Source organism: Pleurodeles waltl, chromosome 10, assembly GCF_031143425.1.
Source record: "Pleurodeles waltl isolate 20211129_DDA chromosome 10, aPleWal1.hap1.20221129, whole genome shotgun sequence".
NCBI lineage: Eukaryota > Metazoa > Chordata > Amphibia > Caudata > Salamandridae > Pleurodeles > Pleurodeles waltl.
The window spans coordinates 608,342,648-608,367,976 of NC_090449.1; the positions used below are offsets into that span (position 1 = coordinate 608,342,648).

Sequence of the window (25,329 nt, forward strand, 5' to 3'; positions counted from 1 at the left end):
GGAGTTTGGGACCTACACAGGGCCTGGTGCCCAAACTGTAACTACGCTGACTGTAGGATTGTTACTGTTTTAGATGCTTCTTAAGAGGCTTGGGAGGGTGATTGGGGCGGGATTTGCTCCTTCTTGGTAGCTGGTTATTCTGAGCGGGTTAGCAGGTACTTCAATTGGGCTGGGATTTGAGGGATGGCACTACATAGGTTTCCTGTTTCTATGCAATGTTATTTTTTGTTAGTTGATGTTTGCTAGGATATGTGGGTGGTAAACACTTCCAGGTACAATGGCTCCTATTTAATTGCACTTGATGACAGCTGTATACTTGCTTTCATTCAGTCCCGAATGCATGAATATTCACCTGAACTATGGGTACCCAATATAATTTCCTGACCTGGATTGTCTGGGACTTACATATTCCTGTGAAATGGAACAGAGTACATGCTTATTTGTGCCGCTATGGTGTTGCTGTGACCTTTCTGCAAGAAATACATGTTTGGGGTGATTGCATTGGACACCTCCGAAAGAGGTGGTGTGGCTCTACCTATACTACATCGTGCTCTGGGGGTACGCACATGGAGAGCTAATCTGGATGGCCCCTGGAATCCCATTTAAACATTTCTTCACTATTGTGGACAAAGAGAGACGATATGTGATACTCGAGGGTACACTGACACACTTGAACTCTGCTTCATTAATGTATACGCCCCAAATTTAGACAATGGTGAGTTCTTCAGTAGGATGCTAGCAGCTGCACAAAATCCAGCCCTCTATGGAAGATCTCATGGTGGGGAACTTCAACTGTATGCTCGATGGTCAGTTGGACAGATCCCCCCCATGCACTGACACCAAACCCCGCATGATGGCAGCGCTATAACAATCCCTTGTTGCACTGTTACTTGCAGATATTTAGCTAGTACGCCACCCATATGTGCTTGCTTACTCCAGTTATACACGAGCAGCAGTAGCTCACAGCCAGCTACATTATTTTTTGGTGCACACCATTGCAACCCATAGGGTATTAGACAAACAATATCTGGCATGATACATATTTGCCTGCCTTACTTACATACCCAGACCGACAGCGGCTCAAAATACCACTGTGGCATCTCAACACTGAGGCATTATCTCACCAGGTATTCAGACATACACTTTCTGAGGCCTTAACTCAATACTTTGCCCTAGCGACTGACCCAGGTCAGATGGGCGCTTGAGATGGACATAGGCAAAAACTGAAGGAGATATGGGACCAACTCGAAAAACACACAAGAAACGGAAATCGGCGGCGACGGTACATAGAGGACGATAAGGCGGGGCACATGCAGACCCAATTAATTCGGTCTGACACTATGCCTCAGCCTATTTTAGCAGTAGGGAATCAACAAGGAATGATTGTTGACAAGCAAGCAATTAATGATGCATCTGTGACTCATCTGCAGCAAGTCTATACTGAGGCCTCAGCTACAGGGCTAGAGACCCCACTCTGAATATTTGGCAGCCCTGCCCCTACAGAGATTGCCACAACAAGACAGGGAGATGGGGCCCCCATATACAAGCAGGAAGTCCTAGATGGCATAACTGCCCTGAAAACTACTAAAACACCTGCCAACATGCTGAATTTTATAGATCTTTTTCAGCAATTATTGACAGTATTTGATGAGGCCCTGAGAACCGCACACCTCCCTGCTTCCATGAAGGAAGTGTTCAAAGTTATGATTCATAAGCCAGGCAGAGATCCCCTGGAGATGTCTTCACTTAGACTGCTCTCTATGTTAAACGTGGACCAGAAGATCCTCAGCCATATCCTGGAGCAGAGACTTTTCCCATACCTTGCATGTCTCATACATGCAGATCAATCAGGTTTATCCATTGGAGAAACATCCTGCACAACTAGCAGCATCTTGCCCACATCATACATGCACCGGAGTTGCAAGAAGACCCTTACGTGCTGGCGTTCTTTGACATAGAATAGGCGTTCAACTCGGTCTGCTGGGGTTATATATGGCAGGTCTTAGATGGGATGGGGCTGGGTCATAAATGTATCTGTTGGGTCCGGCTACTCTGCCACTTCTTCAGGGCTAGAGTACAAACAGGTCCATATGTGTTAGACTTTGTTGAACTACCACATGGCACCCAGCAAGGCTGTCCCCTCTCTCCATTGATCTTCGCTCTTGTGATGGAGTCACTGGCCTGTTGTTTACCACAGGCCCTGCACAGGTGGGGTGTACGCATAGGAAAAACTGTGCATTACTTATCATTATATGCTGTCAATGCAATGATCTATCTTTGTCAACCAGATATCACTGTACCACTGTTGCTCAACGTCATGCATGACTTCTGGGAATACTCTGGGCTGGGCCTTAAAACTACTAAGTCATTCCTGTTCCTAGTGGGCCGCTGACATGGCCTGACGGCCCAACAGCTACCTGCGTTGTCCTTGCCCTGGACACTTGCTGCAGTCAAATTCATGGGTATCTATGTCACCCATACTGAGCAACAGGTCTTTGATTTGAATTTGGGCAGAGTGATTCGTAACCTGCTCCCTTTGATCCAATTCTGGAACACACTTAAACTATTTGTGATAGGGAAGATAGCTGTAATTAAAATGGTGGTGCTCCCCAGGTGTTTCTACACCCAGCAGGTGACGATGTATGAGATTCTCTGAAGGGTGTTTTCAAAAATAGACTCACTGTTGCTCAATTTTCTTTGGGCTGATAGAAGACATAGGGTGAGCCTTGCAGTGTTGAAGAGGGATTGGTGCAAGGGGGGTTCCGACCAAGGTTCCTGACCAAGGTTCCTGACCTGGAACTATACTATTTTGCTGCCTACCTTCAGCAAGCGATTCACTGGTTAGATGGGGAACCGAACTGGGAGAGATCTCTGTTTGAGGGTACACATGACAGATACCAACTGGGTAGATTGCTATTGTGCGGTGATAACATCCCTGAATCTTTCCCGTTCCTGATACGTCAGATGAAGAACGCATGGGAGAGGGGACTCACCAGGTAAGAGGCCATGCTCCTTATGGACCAGACCTCAAAGTTTGGATCTTACATCTGTTTACCCAAATAGAGATATATATGGTGGTGGGCCACCGGCAACTGGCAAAAGGGGGGCTGCTTGACACTGTCTGACTTGTACCCAGGGGTGCTTCATAACCATACAGGAAGCAATTGACGTGTTTGGACTGGGGGGAGGCCAATTCCTCCAGAATGCCAAAATTGCTGCCACCGCACAGCAGTTGTGGCTCTCGTTTCCAGATGTACCAAACCCCATGGCTACATTGGTGACTCTATTGGACATGGTGGGGGGTGCCATAACACACCTTCACCGGGCCCTTCAAGCCAATAGACTGATGCTGACGCTGTGGATAAAGGAGGTATGGCAAGACTTCTGCGATGGCCCTATTACACTGAGGGACTGTGGCAGGATCCATACTGGGGTTCATAGAGTATCTACATGCACACGTCGTAGAGTATCTACATGCACATGTTTCAAAACAAATCCAGTATAACATAGTGCATATGACATATCTTTCTCCTAAACGTCTCCACACTATCTACCCTGACAGGGGCTCTCACTGTCCTCCGTGTGGTATGATTGATGCAGACTTCATGCACCCAATTTGGTGCTGTCCCCAGGGGGTCCGATTCTGGAGGGAGGTGCTGACCTGCATACAACATGTTACAGAGTGGACGATACCAGCCCGCTTGATGCGTACTAGGTTAAATCCCTCAAGAATTCCAAGAAGACGCTCAGCAGAAGATATTTAATACTGGGACTTATAGTGGCAAATCAGCACATTGCCATACACTTGCTTAGCCCCCAGTTTCCTACAGTTCAGGTCTGGAGGAAGGATTTGATTGGATGGGCAGGTGCAAAAGAGGCACATATGAGGCCGACAAAGGAAAGAAAACAAGGTGGCAGACATCGTGCTGACGTTGGGGGGCGACCATGCAAGCTTTAATCAATTGCACTGGAAAGGGCCCCATGGAGGGAGATAGTCAAAACATGGCCGAAGGTAACCCCCAAAATACTTGATTGAATGCGGTGATTCATAACAGCTGATACCATATGCAGGCGATGGATGGGTTGCGATGCCCATAACCCCAGATATACTTTTGTACATTGATCATTGTATGGAATAAGACGAATGTTCTTTTGAATTGAGCTGACTTGGAAGACTAAGCTGAGAGTCGGAGGAGTTCACTACGAATATGTTAATGTTAAACAAAACAAATCTTCTTAAATGTTTCTTGTTGAGATGTGCATTATCTACTACAGATTACAAGATTTCTGCACTGTAATTTCCACAACTGTTGTTGGTCATTTTCTGCTTAATGTGTGGAACTGGATAAGCGTTATTTTATTATGACAATTTGTTGCACCTGATAAATGCAAATTGAAAAAAAATGAAAAAAAACAATTTTGTTGGTCTTTTGTCTTTAGGTAATTTCATACAAAATAACGACACACCTCAATAAAATATGATAAATCATACAAGTTAAAGAAATTAAATAGTAATACATATTTTTGGAATAAGGTTAGGAAACCTCAATTGGTCAATGTAGTCACTGCATAGGATTTGTGTGTGACCAGCAAGAAATACAACGGAGTAAGAGTTGGCGCAGTGGGGAATATTAACTTCTGTATTATAGTGCTACGAGGTCACAGTCCGCAATTTTAACCACTGTGAGTAAGCACATTGTTGTTTTTACACTGTATTGCACCCAGTATAACATAGGCCGCCCCAAACACACAGAGATTTTGTGTTAATTATAAAGCAACCATTAATCTTCCATTTAAGTATTTTGCAGTAGTTTCCTGATGTTTCTGAAGCTTCTTGTTCCTCGAAAGCAAGTAATTTCTGATGTTTATCTTTTTCTATGCACTTCATTGCTTGGTTTTCCTCATTTGAAATTGTCACTCTCAGGGCTTCATTTACAAAGCTTTGGCGCAGGGCAGCGTCACAAGCTTTTTTGCTGCGCTGCTATGCATCAAAACTAAAGGACAGGAATACTACATATCACAAGATGAGCTTCATTTCTGTCCTTGACCTCTGCGCTGGTGCACAAATTGCTACCATGCGCCTACGGTGCAAGGGTGCCTGCATTGAAGGGATGATTGTTTTTGTGCAGAAAGGGATACCTTCCTGCACAAAAACAATCACGAGAGGTATTTTTTACCTATGTGTGCTTCAGAATGCAATGTATGTGACTGTGATGCATGGGGACGCATAACAGGCAGGACCGATTCATGTGTGACAGTGACATATTTGATTGCTTAAGGAAAATGTCAAACAAATATAAAAATGATCTATCAGGAATAAAGAAATTATATTTTTGGAAATTGCACACTTTTGTTTTGGGGAACTGGGTTTAGTTTACCAAAAGAAAAAGGCTCTAACAGACAGCAAAATCGGTGCATTTTTCTGATCTGAAAAGCTGATGTCCCTGAACAAAATTATTGCATTTTCGTATAAACTCTTAAAGCTGATATTTGTTCACCCTATTGCTGTCATAAAACAATAGCCTGGAATGATGATGATAGTGGTGTAGCCGGTCTGTCGTCAGACTCTGTAAGGTTTCCATAACCTGAGGTAACCACTACTTTTATGAGCAAAGCACATAGCATTCAATCTTCTTTGAGGAGGCAAGGTGGAACAATAAAAGAAAGTTTAATGTGTGAAGTGAAGTAAGATAATCTGAAAAATGATAAGTAATCTGAATTGTATGTTCTGAACTACTACTGTACTGTACTACTACTATTGTAGATACTTATTACAATTAGGTACAATTTGTTCTAAGGTTTTCTTTATTGAGTATCATTGGGATAGCTCTGGGGGTTTTTGCACATCATGAGTGCCCCCTCAGAACCTATGATTTTTTTTTAGCAAATCCATGTGCAATATATGTCCCATTTTTCACAGTCTTCTCAGTGGGCGCGAGGATGCCCTCAAATTATCCTGGAGAATGTTGCGCCAACCAGCTTCACTCACTTGCGTGGTGTAATTTGGGATAGGAATTAACATTACTCCACTTTAAGAGAACAACAGCTGCCACTGATCTAACCCAACATTCCATCTCCCCTTGTCTTCGTTCTTCGCTAGCCCCAAATTCGAGATTCCATTCCACAAAATGCAACTTAACTTTTTTGTCACCTCAAACACTACCTCCTATTGCTGCTACAAGGTCAGCATCTAAACAATCGTTTAACCAACCTTCAACTCTGTCAAAAAAACAAACTTCCCATCTCAAACTTTTCCAACCCTTGAAGAAGCATTTATCTTCACCATCCACACTGTCTTTAGCTTTCCCAGGGCCACCTTTAATTACTGTTACAAACATCGGACAATATAGTTTGTCATGAAAAAATTTCCTTCTGTAAGTTCCTTATAAGAACATTCAAATTCACAAAGGGTAGTGCCACCTAACAACCTTGCACAGACATCCCTATCCACACCCTCTGCTCAAAACTCAACAGAACCACAACATTTCCATCTCCTCCTGTACCAACCTCAGTTGAGATCACCTTCCTCCTGGTTCTCTCCAGGCGCAGCCCGTCCTTTAGGGCGGAGGTGTCACGCCCCCCCACCTTTTGCCCCTCATGAAGAGTGAACAAAGGTCAGCCTGACAGACACTCTTCATGTTCAGGTCAGGCAGCCAGGAGCAGACATGCGCGGTTTGCGCAGACTCCTGGCTGCCTGAGCTGAACTTTGCTGGCCTGAAGCGGTCACAGCTCATGTGGGAGTGACCTCCTCAGCTCAGCAAAGGTGCCTCAAGGCCCTCCCCCGGTGACGAGGGAAGCGTCACCCATTGACTTCGACCTGGGCGCTTCAGGCCTAAATCCTGAAGCGCCCAGGGCGAGTGTCAATCAGTGACACCTCGTCACAGAGTGGGGTGGGGTGGGGTCAGAAGTCTCACTGACCCCATCCCACTCTGTGACGAAGTTGGGACTGCTGCCTTCCCTCATTGACTGGCCTAACCCTCCTGGGACCTCCGAGGTTGAAGGTAAGTGTGTGCTTAGTGTGTAAGTGCATGTTTGAATGTTGAGTGTTGTTAATGGATGTGCGTGCATGTGTGTGTGAAAGAATGAGTGTGTGTGCTTTCGCCCGCCCCTCCTAAAACTGCTGGCCGCCACTTCTTCTCACCACTGGACTTCTTTCACTCTTGAACTGAAATCCCTCCTGCTTGAGCACCCTCAATATGCCCCTCAAAAAAAACATTCTCCTACTTGAGGGTCTCCCTGAAACCACTGACAATGAAAGAAGACATAACATGCACAAGCTATATCATGACCACTCTAAGGACTTCCATGAAACCTTTGTATGTCTTGTATTGTTTTACTATACTCCCTTATCTTCAGTTTATGAGGTTTGCCACCAAGTACTTTATCTACTCTGTCACTTCTGATGTAAACTCTGCAATGTGTTTCTGTCTAAGATACTCACCTACTCTGCAAAAGAAAAAATATTTTATAACACTTACGACTTGTTGTTCCCCATCCAGTGATATAGCAGGGATAACCATTGGGTAGCTTGCTGTTCATAGTCGGTAAATTAGCTATTGCAATATAGCCATTATTGTAGGCGGGGGAACTCATTTGCAGTAAGGCAATGTCATACCTGAAAAAAACAGAGCAATGCAATAAACAGAAGCATTGTGGTATGCTGGCAGGCAGTCATCATAACTAGAAAAAGGGAAAAGAATGGAAATACTATCCTCTGGTCTCTTGGAAAATGTATAACTGAAAATTATATACAAAAGGGACTGCCAATTCAATAAGTAGAATATGCATTGACTAAGCAAATAGGCTTTGTAATATATGGTGAAATCATTTGATGCTAATGTGCAAGGTGATGGAATGAAGTTCGTCTTACATACTATACACATTCCTTCAATATAGGGACTTGCAGGTTCCGGGGATTGTGTGGGGTCCATAAGTGTGAACCAGCAGGCTGTTTTTTTATGGTGGATGAATTCCAGTGGGACTCTGTTAGTTCTCTTTTACAGCATGTGGGAGAAGAGGTATAGGGTGCAGTAGGGGCAGATGTATTGTTTTAGGTGGATTTTGTAGTGTTGTGAGATCATGCACACTCTAACTTTTGCAGTCCTGGGTGGGTTTTCGACAGGATTAGCACCAGAGAATGGGAGTTGTTAAGGTGTGGTTATTGACCATTATGTGGAAGGTGCACAGAGCGCAATAGTATTTTGAAGACTAAAGATGTGTGTTACAGAGCTCTGCCTGTGGCATGTTTCTGTTATCTGCTCCTGGGGAAACAATATAACTGGCGACGACTATAAGATTCGTGCCCTGATGAAAAGAAGTGCCCTTTTGGAGAGTTTGCAAAGGAGTTAAAAAGAGCATGTATGTGCAATGTGTGCCCCAGATCGATGCGAAGAGGCCCACAAAGGGTGCATGTGGAGTCAAAGCTCTACTCCAGCCAGCACACAGCCAATGAAGGAAATCAAAGGATTTGCTGAGGAGCATATTTGTAAAGCTCACAAAACCTACTAGTAAGGATGAAAAGAAATGCTACGCCACGCCAGACTACAGAACTAGCATCAGTACATAGCAAGACTCTAAAAGCACTAACAATCAAGCACAAAAAAGAAATAACAGAAGACTAACTACCGGTATCAATGAATAAAGCATCATACGACCTTGAGTTTGGTGCGACAATCTAAGCTCCGGTAAGTAGCCATTGTGACACAGTGGCAATCCACAGCAAGCACACCAGACACTACCAGCATAGCGTAATCTTCCAGTGGCTGAAGAAGGGAGCATAAAGTATGAGGCTGCTGAGTTTCTGAAACCACCATTGCCATTCAACACTGCTAAGAAGCAAAATATCGGAACTCGATGGACCACATGGATTGAAATTTTGATGATTTTATAGATGCCCTAGCGGAAGAAGCTGACAAGAAAATGATCAAATACTTAAAGACCTTGCTGTGAATGAGTGAAAGAAGTGCTAAAGAAAATTTCACAAGAAGATGAAGCATCTTACCAAAGGATAAAATAAATATTGAATGCCAAGTTCAATCCAATGTCAAATGTTGACAACGAAAGGTACCACTTCAACCAATGGCGACAACAAGCTGGAAAAATGATGGATGAATTTGTTGAAAGACTTTATACTCCCCTTAAATACTGTACGTTTTTAAATTTTAATCATGAAAAAGCCATGCACCTCTGAGTCATTGATGTTTGCCTTTCAGACTCATTCAGAAGACACATATTGTGAAATCTATTCAGTTTGGAGAAAATGCTCATGGCTACCACAGCAGAAGAGCAAACAGATCGAGAAGCTGCTGACATGGAAGCAGGCACATTGCATAATGAAGCGGCATTAGTCATGTAAGGTGAGCAGAAGTGTGAAATGAATGCACACCAGTAGATGTCATAGAAGAAGAAAATGTTTTGGGGGTAGATGTTCAATCATTGGGCAGACATGCATAGGGTGTGTGAAAAAAAAACATTTCACAATGGTCTGCAAAGCAAAAGAGAGACTGAGTGTGTCATTGTGAGAAGAGAAAATGGGTGCCAGACGATTCCAGAAGCATTCTCGCCATGCCCATGAAGTCAAAAGGCAACACCAATGCAACAAGCAAAAAACAAGCACAATCGATCAATGTCTAACTCATCCTGTAAAGGCTCTTCAACATCATTGTCCAGCGCCAGTGATGATGATGGATGCGTATTAATGATGTCAATTAAGAAGTGACATGCTCATATCATATTAGCGGTCTGCAAAGACGACCCAACATCGCAAAAGAGTTGCCAAGCAAAGTGACTAAACTCATTTCAAGGTTGTCCTAAGATCCCACTAAAGGTAAACGGCAGTCCCATAACTTTCATCATGGACAGTAGTCTGCCCATGTTATGCCGTTGGAAAGGTTCAGCAGTTTATTTTCTATGCTACGCCAAAATCTGTCAAATCCAAAAGTGTACACCTATGTTGTCTCCAAATTGTTCCAAAGTCAAGGGTAATTCATGGCAACGTTGCGATACAAAAAGACATCATTGCAAGTGCTGATTCATCTCCTTCAAGAAACTTTGTCTAGTGCCTCTTTACTTAGTTTTGTGACTGCTGCTGATTTGGGACTTTTGTTTTTCAATTACAACATACATACTCAAGCCGAAATAATAAGTCAGTTTCCAGCATAATTTCATGGCCTGAGAAAACTCAAAACAGATGAAAGTGCAACTTCATATTAATGAGGATATTTGCCCGGTTGCCCAAAGGCATTGCAAAAGTGGTTCTACGCCATGGGTTTTGCCCGTCGTTGTGGTGCCAAAAAAGGAATATGGAGATGCAGTGCACATTTGTATTGATATGCACCAGGCAAACAAAGCAATTGAGAGAGAAAGACACCCTGGTTCTCACATTGACAACATGATCATACAACTGAATGGAGATAAGATTGTCTCTAATCTTGACCTGAATAAAGGATACCATCAATTCGAATGCAAAGGCAACTGCAGGTGCATTACTAGCTTTTTGACTCATGTTGATTTGTTCAGGCATAAAAGGCGGAGTTTTGGAGTGTCTTAGACTGCCGAAATATTTCAGGATGTCATTAGAAGAGGTACTCAACTTGTTACAATTCTTTCAACTACAGTGATGAAATATTGGTGTTTGGAAAAACCAGCGAGGAGCACAATTAAGCTCTTGTAAAAGTGTGTAAATCATTGACTGATGCTGGACTTACTGTTAATGTGGCCAAGTGTGAATTTCACAAAACTAAGGCCCAAATTTATACTTTTTTTGCGCCACATCTGCGCCGCTTTTTGATGCAAATCGGCGCAAACTTACAAAATACAACTGTATTTTGTAAGTTTGCGCCGCTTCTGCGTCAAAAAGCCACGCAAACGTGGCGCTAAAAAAGCATAAATATGGGCCTAAATTCTTTAGACATATCCTCCAAAGGGAGGATGACTCCTGACCCAGACAAGGTGAAAGCACTTTCATCGACCTGCCCCCACAAGATTATCCATGCTATGATCCTTCTTAGGCATGGCCAGCTATTGCTCAATATACCTTCATGACTTTGCTCCACTGAGTGCCCCATTAAGACATTTAACAAAATGAGAGGCTCCTTTTGAATGGAATCCAGATTGTGACAACAGTTTCAGAAAGATAAAACATGCATTTGAAAATGCAACTGAAATAGTTTATTTTGATCCAAAATTACATACTGAACACATACTGGGTGCAAGCCCAGTAGGGCTGGACTATACTTGCTCAACACAGTGGTCATCCAGATGCTCAGAGTCATGTTGTGGCTTAATGCAGTAGAAACCAAACATGCCTACTCTCAGCCAGCAAAAGAGATTCTGGCGGTAGTATGGGTCTGTGAACATTTCCGTGTATTCTTGTATGGGAAACAATTCACCATAGTCATAGGCGGTCAGGTGCTACTCACCATCTTTAGAAAACTGAGAGCCAAGATGCACCCTTGCTTTGAGAGGTAGGGGTTTGGATTACAAGAGTATGACTATGTGATTCTGCACAGACCAGGAAAGGACAAAAGCCCTGCTGATTTCTTTTCATAAGTGCCGATACAGTGAGAAAACTTGACATCCAAAGCTGCTGAAGTATATATCAACTTCATTGTATGGTCCAGTATACCTGCTGCTTTATCTATTGGGCAAATCAGTGCTGTCACTAAATCTGACAAGGATATGATCACTTTCAAAACATTATTACAAATCAAACATAGGTAAAAAATGTCTGACCCGTTGCTGATGATGTTGGATTCCAGAAGGTCAGCAATGTGCTACATGAGCTATCTGTTACCCGAGAAGGTATTATACTGAGAGGCTTGAGAATTGTCATACCTGAGAGCCTAAGTAGTAGGTCATTGAGCTAGTGCATGAAGGGCATTCTGGCATTGTAGCCATCAAAAGAGCCTTAAAATCCAGAGTGCTGTTTCCTCGCCTAGATGAACGAGTTGAAAGAGAGTTACGAACATGCCATTTATGCAACTGTTTATCTCCATCAGTGACAGAGCATCCATTGACAATGTCTGATCTCCCTACTCAACCCTAGGAAAGAGTTGCCATTGATTTCTTTGGACCTCTAGAAAATGGACATCATCTGATTGTAGTGATCAAGTAATACTCACATTTTCCTTTGATAGATGATCTCTCAACGACGGCCCATGAGTGGCTCAACAATATCTTTGCAGCGTGGGGCATTCCTGTTATTCTCAAGTCTGACAATGGCCTGCCATACAATAGCAAAGAGTTTAAAGAGTTTCTTGATCAACTTAATTTCAGACACCAAAAGAGCAGACCTCTGTGGTCTCAAGCAAACATTGTTGCTGAACGGTTTATTGGCACTCTCAAAAGAGTAATCCAAAGAGCAGCAATGGAAAAAAATCGATTACATCAAGCCTTTTGCCCAGCTGTTTATGATTATCGATCAACTCCTCATTCCATAACAGGAGAGAGTCCTGGCATCTTGATATTTGTGAGAGCTGTTGAAACCAATCTACCACAATGGACATCAAATCGATTGACAGACATCGACAAGGTTTGTGTTACAGATTTGTCCCAAAAAAGCAACATAAAAACAAAACATATGCTGTTCGGCGCTGCCCTGCCTATGATACAATATTCGAGAAAGGAGACTGGGTATTGGTCAAACAAAAGAGGATGAAAAAACAGGCACTCCATTTGATGTGGACCCTTTGGAAGTTGTGACATGTAAAGTACACATGGTGACCTCACATCACCCCGGAAAGACAATCACACAGGACTTGCGACACTTCAAGCATCTACCTCATTCTTCGTTGGCTCCTGAGACCACGCAAAAGGCGACTCCACCTGAGTGTCCAGATCCCACATCTGAGCCCACGTCATTGGTGCAGATTGAACATGCAACTCAATTCCCTCACACCACCTGATCTGGCAGACCAGTGAAGGCGCCTCAACAGCTAATCGAAGAGATATGATGTTAATTGTTATTTAACAAGAGGGGAGATGTGTCTTGAGATCATGTGCACTTGCGGTGCTGGGTGGGCCTTGGAATTGCATAAGAAAATGGGAGGTGTTAAGGTGTGGTTAATGACTGTTATGTGGGAAGGCGTGCAGAGAGCAACAGTATGTTGAAGAATAAAGACGTCTGTTTCAGAGCTCAGTGCGGGGTGTGTTTCTGTTACCTGCTCCTGGGCTGGGGAAAACGCTGCACATGTGACCAGGTTAGAGGGAGCAGTACAACTTAATAGTTGTATATCATTGTCCTTGGGGAATATTACAAACTTAGGGCCTGATTACGACCTTGGCGGAGGGGATTACTCCGTCCCAAACGTGACAGATATCCCATCCGCCGTATTACAAGTTCCATTATGTCCTATGGAACTTGTAAAACAGCGGAAGGGTTATCTGTCACTTTTGAGACAGAGCAATCCCCTCCACCAAGGTCGTAATGAGGACCTTAGTCTTCTCGAATCAAACACCAGGAGCCCTCCCACAAGTTCAGGAACTTATTTTCAAACAATCGACTTTAAAGACACATTACCTAGAGCCAATACGTATAACCCTGCTAAGTAGCAACCAGCACTCAGACCCATTTCTCACAGACTCCTAATGAAAACAGTCAGGCAGAGCCACTTGTATGTCACGGCCATAGAAAATGTATAATAGCAGCTAGAATTTTTTTTTAAATTGTGAATTTGAAGTTATGCCATTTTTAAAATTGTTACCACACACAAACAAAATTGTGGATTTCTTTACAGACAACCAATCCGATGTACAAAACCTGTTGGTGTGAAATTAGTTTACAATGTTTTACGAACAGTGCTTGGTGCATGAGGGCTAATTTTCATCTAGAGTGACTACAAACTGGATCAATTACAATTGGTTGTCTCAGGATCATGGAAGGTAACATACTACTTTTGCCAATGCTGGGAATAACATGTAGGGACGCATATGACATAAATGTATTTAATGTAATGCAATGTAAGGTATGAGGATGTATGTCTAACGGGCCTATCAAGGCTAGGAACGCAATTGGCTGTACAGTATCCAGTTGAAACAAATAAGTGGAGCTGGAACTGTGCTGATAGAAACGGTGGTTTGGTTTTTGAAGAAGGGGGCATTTCTACATAAAAGGTGCAAAAGCAACAGAGTTGCACTTAGACTCACCTAAAACGCTTACTGCTTCAAGGCACCCTTACACATAATGTCTTTCAGGGCACCAGAGACTCTCACACCCTCCTTATTTATCCACTTCATTTACTCCTAATCCCCAGAACAGAGGTTTAAAACAATCAACCATATTCTAGAGTTCTACTTACATCCTAATCTAATCAAAATTATGGTTCAAACCCTTACACAATGCTACTGCTCCTATATTTTCCCTTTATGTCTTATGTACCGCTCTCCAGGTACTTTCACCTGATACACCCAAACCACTGTTGAGTAAATACAAAACACTCTTCAATATGTAAAAGTACATCTCCAAAACAACAGTTAACAAGACAATGAAAAGCAAATTAATATAATACAAGCAGCCATAAAGATTACAATTTTATCAAACCATCTACCATGCTTCGAATCACATGGAAAAACATATAGTACCACCACACAGGTACCCCAAGGTAGGACTATCCCTTATTAATAATAGTTACCAGGCACAAGCACTTAAAACCCATAGCAGATGGTTGTCTCACTATTAACAAGTCAAGTTACTCCATACCAGAGGGTTAATATCACATCCTGAGATCTTACTCCGATCCCAGATGTATTCACACAGGGGCACATTTACTAAACTTACACACAATGCAGGGCATCGAGCAAAGTTGTTGTGCAGTGCTGTGTAAAAGAGAGAGGGCAGAAATGATCAATATTTATAAACTTGTAGGAGCATTTCTGCACTCTCCCTGCATTGGCACACTGTGTTCAGGCTAGTGCCAATGCAGGCACCCTTGCACTATGGTGCAAGGGTACCTGTGTTACAGGCAGGATTGCTTTTGTGCAGGAAGGTAACTTAACTGCACAAAACAATTGTTAGAAGCATTTTCCTCTTTCTATGTTTATGCAGCACAAATGTAAAAAGAAAATAACAAGGTGAATAAAGATATTTCCCCTCATACCTGACTTTGAAAGGTGTAGCATTTTGCCGCATTCCCAGGTTTACAAGTGTTTGTAAAACTGTGAATGCACCAAAGTCCATAGGTGGATGCACAGGAACACCCATGCTACACACATGAAACACCTCCCAAGTTGAAATATAATGCAACACAGCTCAAGTAGCTGCCTTGTATTACATTTCTTTACAAAGTCACGTAAGGCCACGCAAATCAGGCCTTGCATGGATTTGTAAATATTACTGAAGCCTCAAGGGCAATGCAGAAGATTAATAAATATAGGGCTCTCTGTGCCTTACAGCCTGTCTCCAATCCATGCCTGGTCTGTGCTGGTTGACAGCTCTCCTGGTGCATTCTACCCAGACAGCCATAAAAACAGGTCACTCAGCTGCATCTGCAGTCATCTACATACTGATGGGTCTTCCTAGGCAGGAAGGGTGGAGGAGTTCTCACTTACACTTCAAAGGCTAGTGACCTGACCTCACACAAAGGACTGATAACCCCCCAGAGATATCCTGGCAGGGACTGGGTTGAAAGGGGAGCTGGTTAACTTCAAAACCACTCTTCAAAGTCTTCCTCACTTCAACGGTACAATTGGGTGGATATGTACTGAGTCTGTGACCCCCTAAAATCAGACACTTCTGAACCTACAACTGGACTGTATCAGCAGGACTGCTCTGTTGCCCAAAAGACTTATCTGGACTACTTTTCTGGAAGGGCTGCTCTCCTGCTTGTTGCCCTGCTGCTCCCTGACTCTGCTGAAAGGACTTGCTTTACCCCACAAGTGATTTCCAAGGGCTTAGGCTGAGCTTGCCTCCTATTAAGAAGTGTCTGGGACATCAAAGACTTCACCTGTGAGAGAAAATCCACTGTACTGGAAAAATCAGCGCAGCGCGTGCAGAATCGATGCTGCACCTGTTTTGTGACTGAAAAATAGCCAGAGCGCCTACTGAATCGATACAGTGCCTGATTCATCATCCCAGCGCATTTGGATTTTCCATGCATCGTTCCCGGGTGTCAAATTATCCCTGCACCGCAGTAAGGTACCAAGGCTGCATGCCCAAAAATCAATGCATCACCTTGTCCGCGAGGAAAGAATCGAGGAATCACCTCCGTTGTTCCAGAAAAATCAATGCATTGCTTTATTTTCTGACACATCACCTCCTCTGCTGTCGTCTGTGTCGTTATTTTTTATACATCCCAGGTACTTTGTGCTAAAGAGATACATCCATTGATTCCTATGGATTAAGACTTATTTAAACCTCTAAAAGGTGATATATTCACTTGTGCATAGTGTTTTTGTCGTTTTGGCCTTGTTTTATTCAGATAAATTGTATCTATTGTCTAAACTGGTGTTGAGTACAATTTTGTGTTGTTTTCACTGATTTACTGTATGAGTTATTGCACAAATAATTTACACATTGTCTTCTAAGTTAAGCCTGCCCACTCTGTGGCAAGCTACCAGAAGATGAGGACAGGATAAGTTAGGCTGTGTTGTGACTTACCCTGACTACGATAGTGGTCCCTGTTTGGACAGAGTGCATATCTCTGCCAACTAGAGACCCAGGGCCTTATTTATACTTTTTGGTGCAAAACTGCACTAACGCAGTTTTGCACCAAAATGTTTTGCACCGGCTTGCACCAGTTGGGCACCATATTTATGGAATGGTGCAAGCCGGTGCAAACGGTAGGCTAGCTTAAAAAAAATGACGTTTGGCAGGTTTGAGTCAAAATAATTGATTCTTAACAGATTAGCATCATTTTTTGACACTAAGGGGCATATTTATACTCCGTTTGCACTGAATTAGCGTCATTTTTTTTTTTTCACTCTAATTCAGTGCAAAACTAACTCCATATTTATACTTTGGTGCTAGACCCGTCTAGCGACAAATTTATGAGTGTTAAAGTCATTTTTTGGAAGTGGAAACCTACCTTGCCTTAATGAGATGCAAGGCAGGCGTTCCTGTGCAAAAAATGACTCTATGGCCTTAACGCCATATTTATACTCCCATGCAAAAATGGTGCAAGGGAGGGAGGAGGGATCAAAAAATGGGGCAAAGCTTGCTTTGCCCCATTTTTTAAGACCTGGGTCAGGGCAGGCGTTAGGGGACCTGTGGGCCTATTTCCATGGTGGAACACCATGGAATAAGCCCACAGGTGCCCTCCCCAGGCCCCAGGGGCACCCCCACCCACACTAGAGGGACTGCGAGGATGGGGGACCCCATCCCAGGTAAGTACAGGTAAGATTGCATTTTATTTTTGAAAGTGCCAAAGGGGGCCCTGAAATGAGTCCCCATACATGGCACAGGGTGCAATAGCCATGCCCAGGGGACCCCTGTCCTCTGTGCTGGCCTTTGGGGTGGTGGGCATGACTCCTGCTTTTCTAAGGCAGGAGTCAAGTGGCATGGTAGGTTTAGCATCATAAAATGATGCTAATCTGGTTAGAGTAATTTTTTTTACCCTAACCTGCCTAAAGCCATTTTTTGGTGCTAAACCCTCTTCTTCTATACTGCCAGCCCCACCCGACTAAAGTAATTTTGTTAAACTCTAGCCTACCCTTTGCACCGGCTTGCACCATTCCAAAAATATGGTGCCCAGCTAGTGCACAGAAATGGTGCAAGCTGGTGCTAAACTTTTGGGGGCAAAATTGAGTTAGTGCAGTTTTGCAGCAAAAAGTATAAATAAGGGCCAATATTTTGTAGGTTTGCGCCACTTTTGCGTAAAAAAATTACGTTAATGTGGCGCAAAAAAAGTATAAATCAGGGCCTTGGTGCTAGACGGGTCTAGCACCAAAGTATAAATATGGAGTTAGTTTTGCACCAAATTAGAGTCCAAAAAATGACGCTAATTTGGTGCAAACAGAGTATAAATATGCCGCAGAGTATAAATATGCCCCTACATATGGTGTTAAGGCCATAGAGCCATTTTTTGCGCTTGAATTCGTACCTTGCATCTCATTAAGGCAAGGTAGGTCTCCACTTTCAGAAAATGACTTTAACTCCATAAAGTTGGTGCTAGAGGGGTCTAGCACCAAAGTATAAATATGGAGTTAGTTTTGCACCGAATTAGAGTTTAAAAAAAATGACACTAATTTGGTGCAAACAGAGTATAAATATGCCCCTCAATTTCTAACACTGATGATCAGCAGTGAGTATAAGACTGATTTTGTGCCGTGCCATACAATAGCTACCTGTACACTACGTACCCACATTTAAAGACCATTTTGTTTTCTTTTCTATTTCTGCAATTTCCCCTGCTTTGCATTTTTAATATATCCTATATATCATGTCTCTGGCTGGTTCTACAAGTGGAGCCATGGAGTTTGAGCTTTGCTAAGCTTGAGGAGTACACAGTCAACCAGTTGAAAAGCTTTTGCAAAGGGATGGGGATAACTGCCAGAGGAGCTACCAAGAAGTTAGAGTTTCAAATAGTGCTGAGGGCTTGGGTAGAGTTTCACTCCCAAGAGGATGATGAGTTGGGGGAGCATGTGAATTGTTATCCCAAGGAGCTACCTGGAGCAGTTGAGGGGGACACCCCAAGAGTTTTGCTCCTTATGAGGGCAGGAAGCATTGTCACTAGTCATGGCCTGACTGCAGAGGAAAGGAGAGAGGAGAGAGAATTCCAGCTGCAGTTGGCAAATGAGGGGGAAGCCAGGCAAACTAAAAGAGAAGCTGAAAGAGCCGAAAGGGAAGTTGAAAGAGCCTTAGCAGAAAATAAACTACTTCAGGCTCATGAACTGAGTCTAAAAGAGCTGCAACGCAAGGACAGGCAGGCAGATTTCAGCAGTGATGGTGGCAGCATACATACAGCACGTGACAGAGACTAGAAGGTTCGTATACCCAAGGATTTAGTGCCCAGCTATGTGGTGGGAGATGACACTGATATGTGGTTTACTGCTTATAAAGTTGCACTGAGAGTACATAGGGTTCCAGAAGACCACCGGGGCAGGTCTGTGGAAACACATGCCAAAACTTGGGAAGGACACTCTTCTAACATTTGAGGTTGGGGTCCAGATCAACTACACTCTCAGAAAAGCCATTTTGACTGACAAATTTGGACTGATCCCTGAGAAGTATTTCCAAGGATTCAGGGACAGCCAGAAGCTTCCCAACCTGTCCTGGGTTGATTTCATTGATTATTCCAGTAAGGCACTGAATGGCTGGCTGTAGGCAACAAAGTCAATGATTACGTTTGGTTGTACAATTTAATCTTGACAGAGCACATGCTCAGTATCTGTTTTACAGAGTTGCACCAGCAACTAGTTGACAAGAAGCTGACTGCTCCCAGGAAGCTTGTTGAGAAGGCGGACTTCTGGGCTAGCACCGGAATATCCAAAAAAGTATCTGGGGGACACCCACAAAGGTGGGCAGGGTTCCACCAGAAGAAAGAGAGGGGGGGGGACTTAAAAATAAGGAGATTTCTAAAGTCACAGCCCCAATAATTCTTAAGACAGTAGTGGTAACCAATCCCAGTTTGATCTTAAATGAAGGGTTATTTGACCATAAGACAGGGAGGTTTGTATCCCAATGTACAGAGAGCGGCAAGTATGGTCACTCTAAGGGTGACTCCATATGTCCCAAGAGGCACAGACAGCCCCCCACTAGTTGGCAGGCACCTGGGTTGACCAGTGTAGTGCTCAGGGAGGAGACAGTCCCAGCTAGTTATGGGGAACAGACAGAGGTAAGCCCAGTATCCTCCTGGGATAACAATGTTTTGATATATATTTATATTTATATATATATATATATATATATATATATATATATATATATATATATATATATACATCTCTCTCTCTCTTTCTCTCTCTCTCTCTCTATATATATATATTGGCATTTTCAAATTCTGATCACAGTTTGTTTAAGGTATTACATTTCTGCTAGCACTCAACAGGAGGTACACTTACTATTGTACATGCTTGTATTTATCACTTATATAAGCTCATTCTTAAATATAATCACAGCATTTGGTAGTGCGGTAGCTGCGCTTAACAGTGTGTTGATTTGAATCTGTGGAGTGCACAGTTCGAACCATCATGTTCTGTCTTAGGTAGTGGGGTGTCTTGTTATCCAGGATACATACATGCCACATTGCATTATGTAAAAGAACTATACTAATGATTTTAAACTTCATAGCTGTATAGCCATGTCCCATAAACAAGTGGTCCCTAGGTTCCTTAGGCTGTCTTAGTTGCAAATGTGTAACACAAGTGTCTAGTGGTGATGACTCTAAGGTGGTTAGGAGGAATTAGGAGTCAGGGAGGGCTACGCAGTGGCAGGGTGTGCTCAGTCAGCATATTTGTCGGGGCGTTCAGGAGTGGTGTCACGAGGGACGCTCTCAGACTTCTATTTGCAGCTCCTAGTGACATTACAGTGAGCAAATTCTATTCTGTGTGTCCCCCCTTTACTGTAGTTGAACTGTCATCTGTTGTAGAGACGGACATTATATCTAGGGACTCCCACTCATCCACTACTTCAGACTAGAGGACGGCAATGGGGCGTTGTCGAAGTCTTCTGGAGTCTTCCCTCATTAGCGCCTGTTCTTCGGCTCATGCCTAACTTGTAACATCAGGTATCCGTGCAGTCAACCCTGGTCCCCTTTGGGCCTTCCAAGCCAGTGTCACCTGTCTCCTTGCAAGTGCCAAAGACATGTCTACAAATCTTTTCACCACTTTTTTAGGAGCTGATGTATCCAGAAGGCCCAATAGGCATACTTCCATGGTACCAGGCAGTGCCGTATCTAACGTCCTGTTAATCCGTGTTGTGACAGCGTCCCAATAGCCCATCAAATTTGTGCATCCCCATGTCATGTGGCCAAAGTCTGCATCAAGGGCCAATCATCTAGGACAACCTTGAGATTCACTTCCATAGATGACCTGAAGTCTATGTGGAGGGAGCTATGTCCTATGTGTACTGGATACATTTAAGCTGCATGTTTCTAGATACCTTGGATGCATACGCTAATACCCGACTCCACTCAGCATCCAACAGCTCTTTGCCCAGGTCAGTATCCCATCAGGCTCTGGGTTTATCCAACAGCATACCCACCATACTGTTCAGCGATTTATACAGCCATGTAACTAATTGGGAGCCTCCACCCATCAATAGCATTGTTTGTAAGGCGGCATGAGTGGGGGATCCACTGCAACCCCCCCACAAGACCCTCATGGATCGAACTAAGGCCACATATCTCAGAAATAGACCCCATGGAGAGTCCCACCTGGTCCGTAAGTTCATCACAGGGCTCTAGCCTGGTCCTTTATGTAACAGACGTTCACCGTCTTGAATCCCGCATTAGTCCAGTGGTCCAATTTCCCCTCCTAAAAAAGTGAGGAGGGTCCCCATATGGGGGTCCCACCAAATGGATCACAGGTGCGTAGGGGGGACAAGGTGTCTGTATGCCTGAGCACACAGCACCAGGCCACTAGGGCAGTATTCAGCAACAGACCCATCCGGGGGGGGGGGCACCCACAGCCACGGCGACAGCTGCCAAAAGACCGTCGCCGTGGTTATCTACCGTCCGCTATAATATGACCATAGCAGGAATTCTGCCAGAAGGCTGTCAGAATTTCAGCTACGGTCATGGCGGCGGACGGCGGTAAGTTGGCCCTGCTGCCAGCAGCAGCGACACGCCAGTAGAACGCCACCGACCGTATCATAACACATAATATGGCCTGGTGGTGTTCCGCTGGTAGACGATGCTGCTGGCAGCAGCGCCGCGTCCCGTCTCCTGCTGGAGGACCCCCTGCATGCAGGTAAGTTGGATGCTCAAACATGGGTGTTGTGTATGGGGCTGGGGGTGTTTGTGTCTGTGTGCTTGCATGTGGGTGTGGGGCATGTGTAATGCATGTGCGCATGAATGAATGTGAGTGTGCGTGGAAGTTGTGATGAGTGAATGCGTGTGTGCTTGTATGTATGTCAGTGTGTGTGGGTGTGTGTGTGCATGGATGTATGCATGCGTGGGTGAATGTGGTATGCGTGTGTATGTCTGTGTGTGAATGTGTGTTTATGTTGGGGGGACGGAAGGGAGAGTGGGGTGGAGGCGGACTCTCAGGAGGGGGAATGGGGGGGAGACCCCTATCAGTGCCAGGGAACGTATTCCCTGGCACTGATAGTGCCTACCGCCATGGTTTTCGTGGCTGTAAAAGAGCCATGGAAACTATGGCAGTGGGCGGGGTCATATTACTGTGGGCAGCCTAGCCACCGGGCTGCGGACTGTAGTCTCCAGCCCAGCAGTCGTTACCGCTATGGCGGTCAGTGTGTTACATTGGCGGTTTGGCTTTTGTCAAACCATCAATGTCATAATATGATGGTATGTACCGCCAGCCTGTTGGTACTACCGCCACTATAGCACAAACCGCCAAGGTCCTAATGAGGACCATAGTGTGTATTACTCCTCCTTTATGTATCCCTTTATCTTGCCCCTCTCTCTGAAACCACTCCGCCAGAGGCTCCAATGCTATGACAAATAGCAAAGGGGATAGTGGCATCCCTGTCTGGTGCCTCAATAAATACTGTACGCATCAGAGATCTGTCGCTGTGTCTTAATTCTTGCCATAGGGGAGGCGTAAAGTAAGCCAACCTATTGGATCCAAGCATCTCCCTGCCCTATGCAGAGCTTCTAAATAATCCCATCTCACTGTGTCAGTGGCCTTCTCGAGGTCTACTGAGACTTTCACTGCCTTAGGGTAAACTGGTTGGGATAGCCGTAAATTACAGAGTAGAGTCTACAGTAATTATAGGAAGTATTTCAATTGGGTATGATTTCACATTGGTCACTATGGATCAAATCCTGCATGTGCGGCAGGAGTCTGTTAGCTAAAACCTTACTAAGGATTTTAAGATCAGTTTTGAGCATGGAGAGGAGTCAGAAGTCTGAAACTGCTGCATTTCAGTCGGTGGTCTTGGATAAGGGGATCACCAGGGCCTCTCTGGTTGATGCAGGCAGAAAACCTTTCTCATGCACCGCAGCATACATTTCCACCAATTTTGGGGCCAGAGTGCCTACAAACGTTTTGTAGCATTCTGGAGGGAGTCCGTCTGTTCCTGGTATTTTGCATGCCACAAGGGATTTAAAACCAGCCTTAATCTCGCTCTCAGTCAACGCCACCCCTAGTGGATCTCGGTCAGCCTCTGGTAAGACCCATAGGTGTGATTCTCCCAGAAAATCACCCAGCACGTCCGGTATAGGCGTCTGTTGGGGGCTATATGGTGTTAGGTAATATTCCCAAAATGCTGCATTAACATGCAGGGGTGAGCAAACTTTGGAGCCGTCAGTCATTTTTACTTGGGTAATTGGCAACCCTCTTGATTTTGGATGAACCATCCATGCCAGCAGTCTTCCCACTCTGCCCTCTTCCTCATGTACCCTAATCATGTACCCTGTGTAGTCATTGCATCTAAGCCGTTCAAGTGCCACGCCACACTGTTCACGGATTTCCAACAACCTCGAAAGGGCTGTGGGGTCTGTCCCCTGTCCATTGTTGAGGTTGTGGAGCATGTTCTCAAGACGTCAGAGCTCTTGCTACAGATGATACCTGGTACCCACTGCCTGACCCATACAGTTTCCCCTCAGCACTACCTTGAGGGCCTCTCATTCCAACCCCCTCCATGTAGCTATTCCCGAGTTAAGTGAATAGTATTCCGTCAATTTAGAGGTCAATGCGTCTATGAAGACTGTATCGTCTAGTGCCACTGATTGCAGGTGCCAAGTCGGTATGGGGGGTGTGGTTCTGCTATTTGTAATTGAATCAGGGCTGTGATCTGAGAACGTACAGCCTAGGAATTCCGAGTGCCGCACCTGCCTGCCAATTGACCTGGTGCAAACAAATCTATCTATCCTAGTGTGTCCATGGTCGACTTGTCCTGTGGGTGGTGAGTGCGCCACATATCATCCATGTTCCAACTGGACAGTCATGGTGGTAACCCTGTGGCCACTCTGTACAGGTGGGGGAACGGTCCAGGTCCCTGTCGAGGACACTATTGATGTCTCCTTCTATAATCAACGAGTTCCCTGTACATGTATCTATTCATGCAGTTAAGCTGTTTAAGGAGGAGGTCTGATCCAGACGGGGCGTATATCGTTACCAGCACAATGGGCCTGCCATGTAAACAAAGAAATACGAACCGTCATTGTCTACAACAACTTTCGTTGCATTCAGGGGGCACCCAGCCCTCACCAAGAATGGCGTCCCATGAGCAAACGCCGAGTAACTGGTTGCAACTAATTGCCCACTCCAGCGCCTATGGAGGCCTCCTGCTGGGTAAGGAGTGCTTCTTGCAACATTGCTAAGTGCACTCCATGCCTCTTCAGGTAGGACAAAATGTTGTACCTTTTAGACAATGATTCTAGACCCTGCACATTCAGGGTCATCAATATGAGTGCATACAATGTCTCAGGCATGAGTTGCTATCACTGGCAATCCACTGACCTCTAGGCATCCCGCCCTCCCAATGTGTCCCGAATGGGTGACATTTGACAATCAGCATTGTTCCCCCAGGGTCAGCATAGGGCAAGGAAAACAAACAAGATCCCAACTCCCCACCCAAGGACAGTCCAGCAACGGCCGGCCACCAAAACTGTGCATAATAGCTATAATGGCCTACAGAACCGGACCACCTCCTCTGGGTTGAAGAGGCAGGAAGTGGCGGGGTGGTTCAGTTTGCTGTCCGGGGTGTTGCTCCATGAGGCTCTTTCAACCCCCTTAGGATATGTTCAGTTTTTGCAAGCTACATCAAGGCTCAGTGGGTCCAGTGGGATCCATCTAGATGATATCGTCTGAGGGCTGAGGTGTCACTTATGGACATTCCTCTGGGGTGTCGACCTGTGAGTGAGAATCAGACAGCTTAGCATCCGTATCTGGGCCAAGGTCACTTCCCTTCTCCCTGTCCAACATATTGGTTACAGTCAGCGAGGCCGCTTGAAGCATGAAGCACCAACAGTTTCCTCTCTTGTGACTAGGTTGGTGTAGACCTGGTAAGCTGAGCTTGTCAGTTCCAGCTCCTGGAGCAGCTTCGTTTTTTATAACGCTAGTGTTAGAAATGGGGTTTCTGGTTGGCTAGGGTATGCACCTCAGCCAGGCAGAACTTACCCACTCTAGTCAGGGCTAGGGAGTTACACGTCCAAGATAACCCCTGCTCACTCCCTTGGTAGCTTGGCACGAGCAGCCAGGCTTAACCCGGAGGCAATGTGTAAAGTGTTTCCACAACACACGTGACGCAAAATGTACACCACAAAGTAA

General features: G+C 44.6%; 1 protein-coding gene across 1 annotated transcript in view; it reads right to left on the reverse strand.

The window, feature by feature from the left end:
• Window positions 1-25,329, reverse strand: part of LOC138261754 (elastase-1-like) — a 208,218-nt gene that overhangs the window by 60,130 nt on the left and 122,759 nt on the right. The window contains exon 5 of the mRNA XM_069211077.1: window positions 7,479-7,615. Coding sequence (XP_069067178.1) covers window positions 7,479-7,615 — 137 coding nt within the window. The remainder of the gene's footprint in view (window positions 1-7,478; window positions 7,616-25,329) is intronic.